Raw genomic sequence first — 18,930 nt, forward strand, 5'->3', positions numbered from 1 at the left:
ACGACACTCCACCACACTTCTACAACGAGAGGCTGGGTTCATCCAATTTGGTGGGACGGGAGACGAAGCTCGACCGTGATGCTAGGGTAGGAGACGAAGACATAGCTCCACCGTGCTGCTAGGAGGGAGACAAAGCTTCATCATGCTATTGGGGAGGGAGACATAGCTCAACCATGTTGCTGGGGTGGGAGACAATGCTCGACTACACTACTGGGGCAGGAGACAAAGCTCAACTGTCTTGGAATGATTGGAGACAGAGCTTTACTATGTTGTTGTGATGGGAGACCGAGCTCATTTGATCTGGTGGGGTGGGAGATAAAGCTCAACCATGCTGCTAGGGTGGGAGGCAGAGCTCCTAACAGGAGATAGAGCTCGACCACACTGCTACGACAGGAGACAAAGCTCCATCACAATGCAAGGGTGAGAGACGGAGCTCAACTACATTGCTTTGGTAAGAAACGGGGCTCAAATGCACTAGTCGAGTGGGAGACGGAGCTCGACCGCACTGCTTGGGCGGGAATAAAGCTCCACTGTGCTGCTAGGGCGAGAGACAGAGCTCTACCATGCTAGTCGGACGGGAGACATATCTTGATCATGCTGCAACAATGGAAGACAGAGCTCCACCACACTGCTACGGTAGGAGACAAAGATCGATCGTGCTACTGCTACAAGAGATAGAGCTTAACCATACTGCTGGGATGAGAGACGGAGCTCCATGGCCAAGGAGGACAGTTAAGCAAACCACCACATCTAAGGAAGGTGGCCGAGCAGACCACCGTGGCAAGGAGGTGGTCAAGCAAACCACCACACTTGGGTAGGTGGTCAATCAGACCACAGGGCCAAGGAGGTGGTCGAGCAGACCACTGCGCCCTAGAAGGCAAACCACCATGGCAAGGAGCTTCCTTTATTGACCTGGCAATTGTGTGAGGGTGGCGACGATGTTACACCCACCCTTTGTGTGAGCTACCCAGGGGTGGGGACTGGGGTCACAGAACATCCTGCCAATGATAGAAATCACCAATGGTCTTGGTAAAGGCTGGTGGTGGCCCCACCAACTTACGAGCGCCATTAAAGGAGGGACTTCGTGCGTGCACGACAACGTGCACTCACTGCACTCACCAAGCACGTTGTGCATGGCCCTCATGGGCAAGAACCACCCCAAAAGAGTTAGAAGACGTCGACGATCCATATGGTGGTTGCCAGCACCCTTGCTGGTCCCATTGTTGGTGGGCCATGAGGCAACGACCTCATGCATGTCCCATGCACACGGCTTGTGTGGTGGGCACTGCCTCCATGGTCAAGGACCACTTCAATGGTAATAGAAGTTGCTGGCGATCCACACAATGGCCGCTGACACCTGTGAGCCCACAATGGGTGATATGGTTGTCCAAAGCGGTGATACAGTTTCCGTACATAAGTTCATTGCAGCAAATAGAAAATAAATACTACAAATATAAATGGAGAATGAGATACACAGACTTACATGATTCAACACAATGGTTACGTCCACAGGTTGTTTGGATAGCAAATCTACAATAAATTTGAGTATTTTACAGTCTCTCATGGTCCCTGTTTCCCCCTAACATCCTCCTGTCTCTTGTCTCATCATTATCCCCTTATCTTTCTCTCAGTTCCTTTCTGACAAAACCCCTCATTTGGGCTGGACTAGAATGCCACACAAACCAACCCAAAGTTTTGAATACCGTTTCGGTAGCCATTTCGGTTAAGACACTAGAACGAAATATTTTGGTACCTGTACCGTTTCGAAATAGTTAATATATAAATAATTAATTATATATGTATAAATTATATTTCAAAATAATGTCAATGCAAGTTTTAAAAAGTTAAAACACATTTATAAAACTCAATAACACTTCTAAGTTCTCAATCAAACTATTTAAAAAATAATAATCATTCATCCTCATCATGAAAAGAGGAGTAGGGACTTTGATTTTCAGTTCTTAAGAAAAATTGATTAAAAAAAGTTAAGAAAATAGTTTTCAAATATGATAATTGGAGTGAAAATTATGGAAAAAAAAATCAAACTGTGTACATTAATTAAAAAAATTTATTAATTTCAGTCAGTGCACTGAAACTGATAGGTACATCGAAAATCGACCGGTATTGATTGAAATGCATCGATACCGTCGATATTTAACTCGGCATGAAACATATTTTCTATACCAATCATTATCCCAACACGATAAATACCGGCCGTACAGCATGGAATTTAAAATTATGATTTTACCTTTTTTTTTTTTTTTTTTTTTTAATATTCTACCTATTCCATATATATTACCATATTAATTCTGACCCCAAAAGTGGTGCATTGTGAATCCAAGTGGAGATTAACCCACCATCACATCCCAAAATAAGAGATTGGGCTAATGATTGAACGTCATTTATTTGATCCTTTCAGATCAGAACGAACACCTGGCGTATATAATATATATGCACACATACATAAATGTCAAGCCCTGCACGCCTCCCACTTAAGAACTGGTCCGGTATAGATTCTTAAGAACTGAATTGGGTTCCAAACCAGTTTAATATCGGTTTTTATATTTTAAATGGGACCGGTATACATACATATATATATATATAATTTTTTATATTATATTATATATAATATATACTAAATTGCTAATTAATATAATAAGAAATTTAATCTAATTATTCATGTTTATTAATCTTATAACATAAAATTAATATAATATAAAGTTTTAATCTTAAACATGAATATTAATATTAAGTTATTAATATAAACTTACTTTTATCAAGAATAAATACATTTTTAATATAATAAACTTTAATATATTTTTTTTTATAAATACATCTTTACATTTTTTATCATATATTATTAACTTATGCAGTACCACACATGTAAACGGTAAACCAAAAAAATTGAGTCGAACCAGACCGAAACTTGAAAAATTGTAAGTTTCAATTTTGGTAAGAAATCGGTCCATATCAACTCTTAAATTTTTAAAGCCAATGTATATCAGTTCGGTTTCAAAATTTGTCCAAACTAAACCCAACGGAACCAGTTACACCCCTACTTCCACTCACCCAATGATCATCCACGAACATATTTACATTAATTACGCTGCTGCAAATTAATTAGAGAACAAATATATGGAAGCAACTCACCCGGAATAGCCAGCAAAGAAATTACTAGAAGCACAAAATCCGAATCAGCTTAATTCGGCTTACCAGTAATTAAGCCGAATTCCCATTTGCTTACACAGTTTAGATGAGATGTTTTGTTAAAAATTGAATAAAATATTATTATAATATAATTTTTTAATATTAGTTTTGTTTTGAGATTTGAAAAAGTTGAATTGTTTATTATATTTTATCTGGAGATTTGAAAAAATTATAATAATGAGATGAGATGAGACAGTTTAAATTTGGGTAAATAAACGAGGCTACTATCCCAATCCCAGGCCAATACATATTTAGAAACCCTCAAGTACTCAGTTTCTACTGTGAGTTTTTTTTTTATATGTACTTTTCTAGTAAAATAAAACTTCTGGAGGGGTTTTTAATTCTACTAGAAAGTATCAAAAAAAATAAAAATTTTACTCATCATCTCACACTAAATATTTTATATATTTTAATATTATTTTTATTTTATTTTATTATTGTTAAATTAATTGTATTGTTTTACTTATTATCTATACACTAGTTATAAGAAAAATGAAAAAAAAAATTAAATTAAATAGTGATATGTGATATGGAGGAAGATTGTCGAAATACATGAAATGCCCTTCCTGAAAGGAGAAGTTCATTAAAATTCCATGATCATGATGATTCGAGGCCAGTTTGTACAACGCATTAACAAGACCGGTTTCAGCCCATTCAAGCTGTTGCAAATCTGTTGCAGTACTACTCCCATATCGCACTGCTTTAACTCCAAACAAATTGCTTATAGCAGAAGATCAAGAATATGCGTTCCCTACCTTGCTTTTGCCCTTTCTTTCTTCGGAGTTGGAAAAACAAAACAATATTTACACTTTAATTTGGAGAAGTAATAAATTTGACCGCATCTTACACGAAAATTTAATTATAATTGATAGATCATATTAAACCTTCTCAATGTATAAATTTTATTGTGCAAGATTTATATTTTTCTCACAGATGATTATAGCTTTGATGAAAACAGCGAAGAGTTGTTCTTGAAGAACAAGCAAACAATCCAATGGCTAGACTTGAGAAAAATCCTAGCGAGCTAAAATGCTATTTTTCATTAAGAATATAATTTGTATGAAAAAATAAGTCGCGTCTTTCTTAACAAACTACACTTTGTTGAGATTTTAGTCATGTTTTATTTTCATTTATTAAAAAAAAAAAAACACACAAAATGTGGGCTTTTCCGCCCCGAAATTTTACATCTAATGAAAAGAATTCAACCTCTACGTGCATTTCGACACCCATTGTGGAGAGCTCTGTCCATCACCATCTTAATTTATCTGAGCTAGTGAAGCAAACTCTTATCAAGCAGTGAAGTCTAGAGACCTTGATCTAGAGCCGCTTGGCCTTCCAACCCAGTCTCAACAACGCAGATTTCAGGCATTTGAGACATTTGAGAAAGCCGTGCATTGACTTGTTTAATTGCAATTCGTTCCTTTTCTTTCTCTGCATATATATCAAACAGACTGCAATCCAATATAATCAAATCCTAGAAGTCCGAATGATATAAGCAAACTAGGCTTGAATGAGTTATGGGGGTCCGACAAAGAGGGCATTCAGGCTTCTCATTGCACCATTCCATGATGCAGTTCCTACACAGATAGAGCATGTTTAGAAAGTGCAGAGAGAGAGAGAAAGAGAGAGAAGAATGGTGGGGAGGGGGCACAGCAGCAGACTGCATAAATTATTTAAAGAGAAAATACCAGCAGAATACGTGACCACAAGCCGTGGCCGTTGGGTATTGGCGATTACTCAGGCAGAGTGTGCATTTGCTAGTCCCGCCAGTCATTGCTTGGGACTGCCAAAGTTGAAAGAATGATTGGCAAACATGAGTTAGTCATCTATAAGCCACTTAGAAGATATCACAATACAACAGAAAAATCCAATGAAGCCCCTTAACTGAATCCATTTAGATGTATGATATGTTGATGTCACCGCTCGACAAAATATTCTTTTTTCATTGATCTGCTCACTAATATTTCCAGAGTTTTATGCCTTGAGTTTCTTCTAATCTTGGCAAATAAAGCCTAAATGATATACAAGGAGTCAAATAAATTCCCCATAAGGACCTATTCTTTATGGCTTTGTGCGTTTTGAGTTATATGACAATTGACAAAATGTTTAAGCTCTTTCCGTGAGGCTATTCTTTAAAGAGTATGATCTATCAGATCAGAAGTTTCCTCAAGGGCATTGTACTCAATTTCTAAAATCATTTATTTGTTTAATCTGCATTAGATTGATGAGCTTTTGACCAATCCACCCGTGAATTAACCCGAACAAATTATTGTACTGTACTTCGATATTTGGCTATTTGCTCTTTGATGCCCTTCTATTATATTTCTGCGATTGAAGTCAGACAAGACGGCCCAGATTTCTTAATGACACTGGATTTTTGTATCTCCCAATAACAGAGAAATAACCCCCCTTGCCCCTCCACATCAAAAAATGGCTTAAGTAGGAGGCTGCAAATATATACCTCAGACGTTGAAGAAGAATCCGATACCCAACTTCCTTTGTTATTATCTGCAGATATCAAGTTGCCTTCCTCATTTAAAACAGGCAAACCTTGCACTACAAACCCAAGATGGGAGAGATTAAATTATACTCCTGTAAATGGGCGAGGCAAAACAATTTGCCAAAATGGTAATAGACATGCCAAAAGTCACAAATGAAGAAAGATGGCAGTTAATTCATCTTCGTCAAGAACAGCAATATTAAAAACTAATTTTTGCATTAGCTATTTTCAGGAGCTCCAACAGGATCACTCTAAATTTGAAAAGTTGCTATTTTCTATTTCAAACTCTAGTGGTCAAATTTATGTGGATAACTGTGCAGGTAAGCTCTGATAGCATACATACATTGATAGGTACACATGCATGCACTTTCAAGGAGAAAATTCAGTACACATGTTGATGGAAAGTGAAACAAGAAATACAGCTAGTGTGTATAATCATAGGAAAATAGGCTACTAGGCTTCTTTTTTCCCCCAAAGACCCTCATGAGTAGCAAGGAAACAAAGCTAGCATTACTTTAGAATATATATGACTTCATGTCACACCCAAGTACATATAGTTACGAAATTAGAGTTTTATTTTTGATAACTTCAAAATATGCCTTTGTAACTTCCAGACCCAAATTTTTTTAGGCCAAGTATTTTCTAGCCAAACCCATTTGATTTTTGGCTGTTAATTCGTAATTATTGGAAACCAGCCCCATTTGTGACTCTTAAATGGATCCAAAGAATAGCATCAACAACCCTAGAACTCCTAGCCATTAGGATTCTTAGAACCCCTTTTCAAAATAAACTGTCACAGCCCAAAGAAGAAATTGAGCTATGGAAGAGATGGCCATGGGCCAGCGTTTATTTTCCTGTTATATTATTAGTTGCTTTTATTTACTTTGGGCTGTAACAGATATTGGGCCTCGGCCCACAACACTTGAATCCGTTGCATTTAATTTTCTTGTCATCTAGCTAGGCCCAGTAAGGGCATCACAATGTAAGGAGCAGTTCCCTGCTCAGAAGGGGCTATCAAAAATATACTAGATCTTTTCTGAATTCTTCTCTATCTTCTTCTTCTTTGCTGGAGGTGCTCCCCTCGAAGTGAGCAAATCTTAGTGTACTTTTTATCAAGCATTTGGGGTTGGTATCAGATAATTGATCCTGATATGGCTGAATTGAGTAATGCAGAACTTCAACTCTGTTTTCAGAATTATCATTGTGCAATCGATGATGAAATACATAGAGATCCTGGAGAAAGGGTTGTTATCACAGTAAAGTCTTTAGATGGTGAAAATTGATCTTAGTCAAACCTTCCTACACCATTTAATACATGAAGCTGAACATTGAATACGCCTATGGAAGACATATATATCCCATTGGAGCAACAAAAATTGATGTAAGGAGAATTAGGGATTGCTTGGGAAATGAGATGAGATGAGAATTTTGTGAATAGTAGTAAGATGATTTGTGAATTGTAGTGAGAAAGTTTGAGTGAAGTATTTATTGGGTCTTGGAAAAGGAGAGAGAAAAAGTTGAATAAAAAATATTATAAATTTAAAATATTGTAAGAAAACTATTTTTTAATATTATTTTTGTTTTGAGATTTGAAAAAATTGAATGTTTTGTTTGAAAGTTTGGGAAAGTCGTAAGGATTAATTTGAAAAAGTTGTAATAATTATGATGGGCCCCAAAATGGACCGAACCTTAGAGATTGATGGGCCCCAAGGTGGACCCAGCCTTAGAGATCCTATGGAAGACATGACTTGGGCCTATTGTTATTGAAGGTCTTGGACTTGTTTATTTCATTAAAATGACTTATTTTATTAGTCATAGGAATTAATTTAGAATAATTGGACTTGGGATATGTCCAGCCCACACATGTATTATTTCTTATGAATTAGGGTTTTTGGTAAGACCTTGTATTTTGGCTAAAAGCTTATTTGGAAAGTTATTATTTATTTGAATTAGGGTTTTAGAAGTTACTGTAGTGCGGCACTGTTTACGCTACAGTACCAGCGGCACCATTCACCTAGGGGGATTGTTTATTTAAACCACTTGTAGCCTCATTTGAGGGGGTCAGACAATATATGAAAGTTTATGAAGACTGATGAATTTTTTATTCATTGTAAGTTGAGTTTATCTCCTTTTGTTCTTAATTGAATGTTTGAACTTTTTTTTTTAGAAAAATCATTGTCGATTTTAAATGTTTGAACTTTTTAAAACTTTTTTTGAGAAAAAGTTTATCTCCTTTTTTTTTTAATGTTTGAACTTATCAAAGGTAAATCACAACATTTGTGGCGTTCCTCTTTTGTAATCCAGGTTCTTGAGACAGGTTTTTCAACGGGTCTAGATTTTAATATAATCTAGATTCTTGAAACGAGTTCCTCAACGTGTCTTGATTCTCCATCCATTGATTTGACTTGGCTTTCTTGGGTTGGTTTTCCAATATTGTTGTTGGGTCTCAAAGCTAGTCGATTGGGATTCACATCATTTGGTATTCAGAGTTCAGTTTCCAATCAGGTCTGATTCTATCTTTTAATTCTTGCATCTTTAAATTTAATTCTACGGCTTCATTGTTCTAGGGTTACAACAACAACAACAAAAAAAGCAGAAATTTATTTTTCCTAGGGCTGCCAAATTACTCTTATCATTTGGGTTTCGTGTTCATCATCATAGGTGGCTAAATTCCTTGTTTAAGGGCTATCAAAATTTGAACCGTCTAGGGTTTGAAATTTCTAGGGTTTCTTGCATCTCTAAATTTGTCAATTGCTTCGAGTGCCGGTTTATTGATTCTCTTTTATTCCTATCAACTTCATGTGTTTTCAATTGTTTGATTTTCACAATTGAATCAATTATTTGATTTTCACAATTGAATCAATTGTTTGTGATTGAATTAGTGGGAAAAAAAAAAAAAAAAAAAAAAAAAAGGAAGAGAAAAAGAAAAGAATAGGGGAAAAAAAAGGAAAAGAAAAATTCGAAAAAAAAATTGAAAAAAAAAATTTGATTGAACATGATCAAAGGGGCTTAATACATATCATTATAGTTGGTATCTTGTCTTGTGATTACTCTTTTCCTTGTATCATTTCCTTGAATCTCGTCATTTTATTCTTTCCGTGTTTTCTCTTGTTCTTATGTCTTGAACCTAATTACTAGTTGGGATAAAAAAAGGTTGTATTGTCTTGACTTAGTTCAATTAGTTCTTAAAGAACTTGAGTGGAAAAACTCGAGATAAAATGCAAGAGAGTGTGAGATCATTAACGGGGAAAAAGTCAATTAAGAGTGAAACACGAGTAAAGTGCCATTATTTAAGTTTAAACAAGAGAGAGAGCGTGAGGTCTTTTTTTTCACTAACATTCTTTTTATGCAGTGCATACGATATCTCTTAAAAGTGATTCATCACCAAAAGGGATGGTAGATAACTCATTCTTTATGTTGCAGTCCATGCAACAAAAGTTTGAGCAGTTGAATTTGACGTTGGGGGAAGTGAGATGAGAAGGATCAACGAGGTACATTGATTAGAAATCTGCAAAGTGAGAGAGATGAGAGACGTGAGCCTAGTCTTAAACATGAGTATAAGAATAAAGAGTATGGTGAGTCTCTTCTTGTCAAGCGTGCTCTCAATACACAAAATAAGATGGATGATACAGAGCAGCAGAGAGAATATTTTTCATACTAGATACCACATCAACAATAAGATATGTAGTATGATTATTGATGGAGGAAGTTGTACTAATGTGGCTAGCACTACTTTAATTGAGAAATTGAATTTACCTACCTTGAAACACCCTGGACCATACAAGTTACAGTGGTTGAATGATTGTGGGAAGGTTAGGGTTAATAAGCAAGTGTTAGTTTCTTTTTCAATTAGGAGGTACAAAAATGAGGTACTTTGTGATGTAGTGCCTATGCATGCTGGCCATATTTTGTTGGGGAGGCTGTGACAGTGTGATAGGAGAGTAATCCATGATGGGATCAGGTACATGTACAGTTTTGAAAAATGAGAAAGAAAGAAATAGTGAGATAGAAAATGAAAGAGAGAAAAATGAGAGAGAAAAGAAATGATGGTGAGACTGAAACATCAAGAGAAAGAGAGTGAAAAAAAAATAGAGAGGTGGCTGAAAGTCAAGAAAAAAGAGTGGAGCCAAGAGAGGAAAAAGAAAGATTGTAGAGAGAAAAGGAAAAACAAAAGTGAGTTTTCATGCTAAGACAAGCTTTTATACTAACGAATTTAACGACTCGTTGCCCAGTGTTGTTGTTTCTTTGTTGCATGGACATGAGGTCATGATTCCTAGCAGTGTGTTTAGTGGATTGCCACCTATTAGAGATATAAAGCATTACATTGATTTTGTGCCAGGTACGACAATCCCTACCCGACCTTTCTTTAAAGAACATGAGTCATTGACACACTTGAAGGAACAAAGTAAGTTGTTGACTAGAATGCATGCTAAGTGGGAGGACTGTCTTGAAACTTTTCCTCATGTAATCACACACACATTGTGAGGAAAATTTTGTGGTTCATACATTAGCAAGAAAGTATGTCCTTATTTTTAATTTACATGCAAAATTTTTGAGATTTGAATATGAAAAAAAATTGCATGCTAATGATGATGACTTTGCTAGTGTGTATGGAACATGTGAGAAAGCATCGTTTGGTAAGTTCTATAAACTAAATTGGTACTTGTTTAGAGAGAAAAGACTGTGTGCATACTAGTTTTATGTGTAAGTTGCTTGTGTGTGATAGACATAGAGGTAGTTTGTTGGGTAACTTGGGTGTGTCAAAGATTTTAGATGTGTTACATAAGCACTTTTAGATGTATCATTTGCCATTCATTGATGTGTTGCATGAACGTTTGTGGCAGTATCATTTGCCATTCATTGACGTGTTGTATGAACGTTTGTCCCATATTATTTGTCATTCATTGAGGTTGCATATAATCGGAGTTGTCATTTTGGTGTAAGAAAGCCTTTAGATGTGATTCATGAACGTTTATGGGTGTATCATTTGTCTTTCATTGACTTGTAGCATGAACGTTTGCGGGAGTATCGTTTGCCCTTGTTAGAGTTTACATGTAATAGGGCCATGCATACTACCATTTGTTATTCTCATCTTGAAATTGTATATGGTTTTAATCCACTTACTCCTTTAGCATTGATTTTTTGCTTGTTGATGACAGGAATAGCTTGGATAGACTTTTCCACATTATTGAGAAAATTAATGATAATTCATATCAAGTGGATCTTCTAAGTAAGTACCATATTTCTGCTACTTTCAATGTTTCTAATATTTTTCCCTTTGATCCATGTGGATATTCGAGGACGAATCCTTTTGAAGAAATGGGGAATGATGGGCCCTAAAATAGACCGAGCCTTAGAGATTGATGGGCCCCAAGGTGGACCAAGCCTTATAGATCCTATAGAAAAAATGACTTGGGCCTATTGTTATTGAAGACCTTAGACTTGTTTATTTCATTAAAAGAGCTTATTTTATTAGTCATAGAAATTAATTTAGAATAATTGGGCTTGGGAGATGTCCAGCCCACACGTCTTATTTCTTATGAATTAGAGTTTTTGGGAATGCCTTATAATTTGGCCAATGACTTACTTATTTGGAAAGTTATTATTTTATTTGAATTAGGGTTTTAGAAGTTACTGTAGTGTGGCACTGTTTACACTACAGTACCAGCGGCACCATTCACTTAGGGTTTTTGGAAATTGTTTATTTAAACCACTTGTAGCCTCATTTGAGGGGGTCAGACAATATATGAAAGTTTATGAACACTGATGAATTTTATTCATTATGAGTTGAGTTTATCTCCTCTTATTCTTAATTGAACGTTTGAACTTATCAAAGGTAAATCACAACCTTTGTAGTGTTCCTCCTTTATAATCCGAATTCTTGAGACAGGTTCTTCAACAGGTCTAGATATGAATCTAATCTAGGTTTTTTAAACGAATTCCTCAACGGGTCTAGATTCTCCATCCATTAATTTGATTTGGCTTTCTTGGGTTGGTTTTCCAATTTTGTTGTTGGATCTCAAAGCTAGTCGATTGGGATTCACATCAGATTAATTTGAAAGTGTTTGTATTTGAGTGATGTTTAGGAAGGAAATAAGATACGATGAGATAAGATGAGACAAAATGAGATGAAAACTACTTCCAAACAGGAAGATTATGTTACGCTGAGAAAAACAAGGGTATTTGAAGATGGGTATCTCTGTCTTGATATGAGCATGAGTGAAGATTTGGACTCTGTGAAATTAAAGAGAAGAAAGAGGCTATAGGTTCATCAGAAGGAAAAGAAAAATCAGTAGTTATAGACAAGATCCCAATTCATGATGGTGAAATCTCAGAGTCTCAAAGGAACTAGTGGATTTTATCTTCGGTCTCTTAGGTCGCCAGCTCTGATCACAGTAGAGAAACCTCATAAGGCTTCTTGATGGCGGCGAATCTGGCTCTTTCGCCTTTGTCAGAATCATTGTTTACTTTTGACCTAACTCCATCTTCCATAGTCACAGCTAAAATAGACAAACTAGGAAACCAGTATGGAACCTTCAATCCAGGTGGTTCAAAGATCAACGATGTGGAATCAAACAGTGAAGATGAGAATGATGGTAAAAGTGAGGAAGAGGATGATGGTGGTGGGTCAAGGAAGCGGAGGAGGGTTTCAGAAGAAAATAAGGAAAACCCACTTCATGTGTTTTGTAAACTGAAGAGGGAGTATAATTATACGGGTACTTTCCATGGAAATCCATCTGGGTGTCAAATTCTCTGAGGAAGAATACAGATGAGTTGTTTTCGTTGCCTGTGTTTCATTAACAGATCAATTTCTTAATGAGAGGTTAACTAATGAAAAGTTTTGGTACATGAATCTCAAGGTAAAACTAAAAATGAAAGATGAGTGTCGAAGATTTTTACCCGAGTACGGGCTTACTGATTCCTACTACAGTAGTTTCTTATGGTTACATGGTTATCGCTCAAGGGTGTCAGCAACAGAGGTGGTTGAATCCTTTGTGAAATCAGATGGCTCTTGTGCTTTCAAGCAGTTTGGCTTAGCTTATGATGCTCTGTCCTTGAGCAATAGTAATAAGCTGGAAGCAGGAATGCAACATGCAATTAGGACTCTACAAAGCATATCTTCTTTGATCTTTGGGACTCTACAAAGCAGGAATGCCCCAGCATCTTTGGATCAAACTGCGATTTAAGTGAGAGGCCATGGAGGTGGGTTGTTGTGCTAGTCTCCTTGGGGGTTTAAGTTCCATGGGTGAGTCCTAAAGGATCTGTCGTAGGGTGGTTCCCCGTCATAAAAAATAAAAAAAAAAAAAATGATTAGTTATTTTAGAAAATTAGAAACTGAAGGGTCATTTGGGAATAGGAACTGAAAGGATTTTTGAGTATTGAATGTTATAAATGAGAGAATGCAAAGTATTTCTGACCTTTAAAATTCCATATCCTTAAAAATCATTTGAATTTATGATCAATTATTTTGGAAGGTAGAAACTAAAGGGTGTTTTGGGAATAGAAACAGAAAGGGTTTTGTTTGTATCGAATGGTCATTCAAGTAACAATTAAATGAGAATTAAAAACACTTGTAAGAAATTAGAATTATTTGTATTTTTTTTTTTTATAAATGTAGAATTATTTGTATATTTATAATAAATTAAGTTTAAAAAATGTTGAGGCCGCAAAATAGAACAAAAAACATTGCTTTGAAAATGATATAGGTAATAGATAATTATGCACAAATTTCCATTCGGTTGGTCTTTGAAGTTTAAATTTAATCACTATAGTTCCTTAATTTTTATCCATGCTCAAGTCCCTCGAACAAACTTGACATCCATCAATGTAATAAAAATAAAAATAAAAAGTTTTAATTTTATTCATGGAATTTCAAGTCAAATCATTTTACTTCTATGGCATGCAACAGAAGCAAATCAATGGGTATGAATGAAATGAGTGTGTTGACACAATCAACCAATAACTATGTAAGGAATTAAATGGAGTACCAAATCCACAAGTTAAAGATTGAATTAACAAATAAAATAAACTAACTAATATAAAATGGTATTTATGAGGATAATATGATGACATGGTGCAATAGATAATAGAGTAGATGCTTTGAAAATTATACATGATAGATTCCAAGCGGAAAGGGTGTTACACTTCATGTGAGCTTCGACATCTCCCACCCCCAACAAAAACTCAAAAGAAAAAGAGACACAAAGGCAAAAGTGTGTAGATATTGACATATGAAGATGAAGACTTCCAAGATTAGGGAATCACTAACCTGTTGAACCTCGATGGGTCCCAAAGGATGTCTGGTGCACTGAACTTGCAATAGATGATAAATTGCTACGCCGCAATCCTTCAGCAGCAATGATACAGAGCTGAATCAGTAGAAATACTCCTAGTAATTGGTATCTGCATTAAAGCCAATTCAAAAAGTGTATAGTTTAGACTAATTAAATCCCATAGCTTAAAGGCAAGATGGAGTGATAAATATATTTGCAACAGTTTTTATTCCTTCACAACAGTTAAGAACATACAAAAGTATTTTTCTTGAAAAAATGAGGCACAGCACTGAATTAGCCAGCCAATCGAATCAGGCACCAAATTGCCCATGACAGTGATCACCAATGAAAAGAGGAAAAGGATTTTAAATGGGAGTAACATGTTTCTGTCAGTGAGAATTTCCTGATGAAATCAAATACAAAACTTAACAAGTGATGGCCATCATGATATCAAAATTACCAGACATAAAGATGCATTTAAGAAACCAAGACATATTGCGATACACCACAGTTAGCATGAGAGGGTGCTGAATTCGATACAGCATTCCCTAGGAGAAATAAATTCTTGTGGTTTATGATAACTCCAAAAGCTTCAATTGTAACATTGACTAGTCCTTTGGAGTGTTAACTCAGATGTGGCATGGACTTTCCTTGGATCATTGCATATATTCAAGTTCTGTCCTTGATTCAGCCAATAAAAGTGCATTGGGGTTGATAAGATATGCAATATACATATCCATTGGATAGAGGATCAGCATGATGACATAAGATGACGCTGGTAGGAAGAATTTTAAAAAGAAACCTTACCCTTCGCAGTGGACGAGGGTCAGAGAAGGAAGGGTAACAAACACAAACCTATAAAGCAAACCAACAAGCTAGGGAGTTATCATGATTCTATTCTAGTATATAACCCTATTACCTTGGCCTTTGATTTGATGGTTTTCCAATGAACACATAACGAATGCCTGCTGCACGTTTTGATATATGATAATAGAGGCCTGCAGAGAATATTGAAAGTAAAATCATAAAAAACCCAGTCCCACCCTTCTGTTAACTTCTACTGCAATATATAAACCTCTGAAGGAAGAAATAACCTTCAAAGTAGAAGAACATGAGGTTAGCACGAAGAACCAATTGCAAAAATTCCCGAGCTATAGGGAGCACCTGAATGCAGTAGCATAGAACTAAATAAGAAAACAGTTTACCAGGTGTTCTAAGAAGCAATTGAACAAGGCAGTTAAGTCGCAATACTAATAACTAAAAAATAGAGGATAAAAGAGGAGAAAGACAGATATTATTCCACAAAAGAATACACGTTCGACCCCCATACTAAAGGCAACAGTCTGTCAAATACATTTCAGACATGGGTTCTGTTTAAGGACATATGAAAAGCTCAAAGCAAAATTAGTAACCCAAACTAAATACATATGGAAAGATGACTTAATTCCAAGAGATTATCCAAAATGCATATATTAAGACTTGAATGAGAAACATGTCTAAAGATAATTGTACCGTAGGCCATCTTTGAACTGCAAACAACCATAATCTATTGAGATTCTCTTTCAACCTTCTCACAAAAGAAATGGACCCTCGTGATGTAGAGGATGAAAGATGCGTCTCTACCAAAGATTGAACATGGCCACTTCCTGGAGCATTGTCATTGTAGGCATCATCAGACTGTGAATCAGCAAGAACAATTCCATGGGAAGCAGCTCTGGAACTGTGAATATGCAATTCAGAAGTATCTATAAGCAACTTTTCAATGAGGGGTAATAGCTTAACAGTTAAAAACAAATAAATGTAAAATTTATAAAATCAAAGAGTAGGCACTCTTGAACCTAATTCGTTCTGCAATATAAGGAACTGCTGTCTGGTATAAAATGAAGAGAGCACGTCTTGCTGGGGTTGGAGGAAGTCCATAAGGTCCTGAAACCTATTGAAACAATTACTAACTAATTTTAAATGAAGTGGTGAGATATTAAATACTAATCTCCACATATGTGCAAAAAAATACACAAGAATCCAACCAGGAAAAAGGACCACTGTTGCAGATGGTGTGAATTTAGTTTACTAACGAGCTCCATATGATTTAGGTCTTTAGATTGGAAATGAAACATCTTCTCTTAATTGAATTCCTTGTTGACCATCTAAGAGATTTAGACGATTGACCTATTAATCATATCAAAAGGTTCATGCCATCCAAAGAAAAATGTTTTTTTCCTTGGAAATTTGATTTCATATCTACAAAGTGCTTACTCAAAGCTGATTCTGAGAGCACGTAAAAAGCAACAGCTGATAAAATATCAAGAAATTAATGTTCACACACCTGAGTGATGTCACAGTATTCCTCTCCCAGTGTTTGCTGGCCTGAACCAGTTGTTAATATAAAATACAGCATCTGCCCTAATAGTTTTGTCTGCTAATAAAAACCGAACAACTCGTTACTAATGGGCCATTCACAATCCATAGCCAAAAATAGATATTATTTAGTTGCATAGTCTGTACACTCCCAAAACTAATCTCGAGAAAATGAAAAGGCAAAGTGTTTCTAAGAAGTAAATTTCAAATAATCTATATTACTATAAAACTTCGAACCATGGAGCTTTACTCCTATGAAGCCACACATCTAATGCCTCATTACATTATTAGTACATGAAAATACTCCTACTAGACCACATCATTGACTCTCTAATTCAATTATTAGCATATGTCATTAAGCCAAACTTATTAAATGAAAAATGATACATATAACTAAATTAAAAATTTTATATTCTTTTTTATAGGTAAACAAAGATATTATATTCATAGAAATAGGCAAAGCCCAGGTACACAGGAAGTATACATGAAAAATGCCTAGCTAGTGGTTACAATGGAAAGAAGAAGGTCATGGACACTTAGTCCATTACAAACTATGGCCCCCGCCCATAAGAACAATGACTTATAAAAAAAAAATTATATTTAAAATTAGTAGTCTTTTAGTTTTCATAACATGTGCCTTAACACGTGTCTTTTTGGTTTTATCAACTTTATTGACATTTTAGTTTTTTTACCAACTGATTCAGAAATATTATTGGAATTTTAAAATCAATTAAGAAAAATACTTTGATAAGTAAATAAAGAAAAAAATAACATAAGAATGAGTTTAGAAACATGACCGATGATACTGCAGATAAAAAATTTTGAAAAAAAAAAAATTCACAAAGATGGTTTCTCAACTCTTTTTTTAAAATTTTTATGGCAAATGGTATAAAATGAAACAGAAACATTTTATATATCTGTAGAATATTATGAACATATTCAAAACAACTGAAAAAAAAAAAAAAAAACATTTTATAACATTCTGTACATCCTTTTAATAACTATATTATACCATACTGGGACTAGTTTTAAGTTACTGACCAACTTTAAAGGGGTTCTAAAGAAACATATAAAACTAATAAAAGCATTATTAAAAAGAAGTTTTTGGCCATTTTGATAAATTATCAGACAGAAGAAAGCAACTATATTTTTAATCAGCTATACTGAACTTTTCAAACCTGAATTCTGTTTTTATTCACGTGAAATGAAAACCGAAAATTGAAGAGCTAACCTCGCTCTGATAAGCTACAGCAACCCTTGTACCTACACCATAGAAAGATGCAGTAAAGTTAAAGTGAGAGAAAGAGGGAGGGAGTGAGAGAGGGAGAGAGAGATAAAGAGAAGAGGACCAAAGAGGTGGCGAAAAGCGTCGCGACAGGCCTCGTAGACGAAGGAGGCGTACTGGTCGTCCTTCTCCGCGGCTCTCATTATCTCCGGCTGTGCCGCCAGTGGGAACCTTCGTGGTATGGACCCTTCTCTGCTGCTCCGACCCGACTGCCCACTGGACCCCGGGTCCCGTGAACCGGGTGCCTCCTCCCTCCCCAATCCCATCTCTCTCTCTCTCTCTCTATCAGAAACTTTTATCCATCTAACCGAGCACACCCTTTTTTTTTATTTTTATATAAACTATAAAGCCCCGAAAGGCCGAAAGCAATTGAGACGACATCGTTGCATTCACCAATTTTTATTTATTTTTTTAATTAAAGACCTGTCATGAAATAGTTTTCTCACATAAATTGAGATAAAAGTTAAGTTAAATCTTAAATAATGTTGTAAAATAACATTGTAAAATTGTATGACCACCTTGAGCTAGCCGTCAAATGCACAGTGTATAGTGCCAGCATAGTACTGCATAGTAACTGGCATAGTAAATGGCCGACATCGCACAGTGTACATAGTGCCAGCATAGTACTGCATAGTAACTGGCATAGTAAATGGCCGACATCGCACAGTGCGCATTGTAAAATTGTATGACCACCTTGAGCTAGCCGTCAAATGCACAGTATATAGTGCCAGCATAGTACTGCATAGTAACTGGCATAGTAAATGGCCGACATCGCACAGTGTACATAGTGCCAGCATAGTACTGCATAGTAACTGGCATAGTAAATGGCCGACATCGCACAGTGCGCATAGTGCCAGCATAGTATTGCATAGTAACTGGCATAGTAAATGGCCGACATCGCACAGTACATAGTGTCAGCATAGTACTGCATAGTAACTGGCATAGTTCCCTTTGTACGCCTATATATATCGTTGAATTCTTTAAGAAATTCATAAGTTTCATAACTTCTCTGAGTTCTATCTCTCTCTCTCTCTCTCTCTCTCTCTCTCTCTCTCTCTCTCTCTCTCTCTCTCTCTCTCTCTCTCTCTCTCTCTCTCTCTCTCTCTCTCTCTCTCTCTCTCTCTCCTTTCGATAGTTTTATTACACGTTATCAGCACGAAAGTTCTGACGATCTTGAAGCTAATAGTCCTCTACTTCAAAATCATGAGTCTTATTGATGAACTTTCTATCTCCGAGATGAATAATAAAGATGTATGTCTGGCTGACAGTGCTACAACTCACACAATTCTTAAGGATAAAAAATATTT

At 35.8% G+C, this 18,930-nt stretch overlaps 1 protein-coding gene across 4 annotated transcripts; it reads right to left on the reverse strand.

The window, feature by feature from the left end:
- Window positions 1–4,224: 4,224 nt before the first annotated feature.
- Window positions 4,225–18,742, reverse strand: LOC122297257 (peroxisome biogenesis factor 10). 4 transcript variants are annotated; one of them, XM_043107264.1, is made up of 12 exons: window positions 18,732–18,742; window positions 17,688–17,907; window positions 17,570–17,601; window positions 16,307–16,396; window positions 15,819–15,913; window positions 15,493–15,700; window positions 15,075–15,144; window positions 14,900–14,978; window positions 13,977–14,110; window positions 5,669–5,763; window positions 4,896–4,990; window positions 4,225–4,784 (listed from the first exon to the last, which is right to left on the reverse strand). In XM_043107264.1, exons 2-12 carry the CDS (start codon window positions 17,887–17,889, stop codon window positions 4,682–4,684), a joined length of 1,203 nt encoding a protein of 400 aa, XP_042963198.1. In that variant the 5' UTR covers window positions 17,890–17,907; window positions 18,732–18,742; the 3' UTR covers window positions 4,225–4,681. The 4 variants fall into 4 exon arrangements, with proteins under 4 accessions (XP_042963198.1, XP_042963196.1, XP_042963197.1 ...); XM_043107262.1 differs by having other exon boundaries at window positions 16,307–16,399; XM_043107263.1 differs by lacking the exon at window positions 18,732–18,742 and adding an exon at window positions 18,643–18,664 and having other exon boundaries at window positions 16,307–16,399; window positions 17,688–17,906.
- Window positions 18,743–18,930: the final 188 nt, after the last annotated feature.

Source organism: Carya illinoinensis, chromosome 15, assembly GCF_018687715.1.
Source record: "Carya illinoinensis cultivar Pawnee chromosome 15, C.illinoinensisPawnee_v1, whole genome shotgun sequence".
Classification (NCBI taxonomy): Eukaryota; Viridiplantae; Streptophyta; class Magnoliopsida; order Fagales; family Juglandaceae; genus Carya; species Carya illinoinensis.

Coding starts and splice junctions, on each gene's coding strand:
- LOC122297257 (XM_043107262.1), bottom strand. CDS start 17,889: ATGGGATTGGGGAGGGAGGAGGCACCCGGTTCACGGGACCCGGGGTCC. Junction 15,145..15,492: donor CAGTTCAAAGATGGCCTACG/GTACAATTATCT, acceptor TACTGCATTCAG/GTGCTCCCTATAGCTCGGGA. Junction 14,979..15,074: donor CATGTTCTTCTACTTTGAAG/GTTATTTCTTCC, acceptor TATTCTCTGCAG/GCCTCTATTATCATATATCA.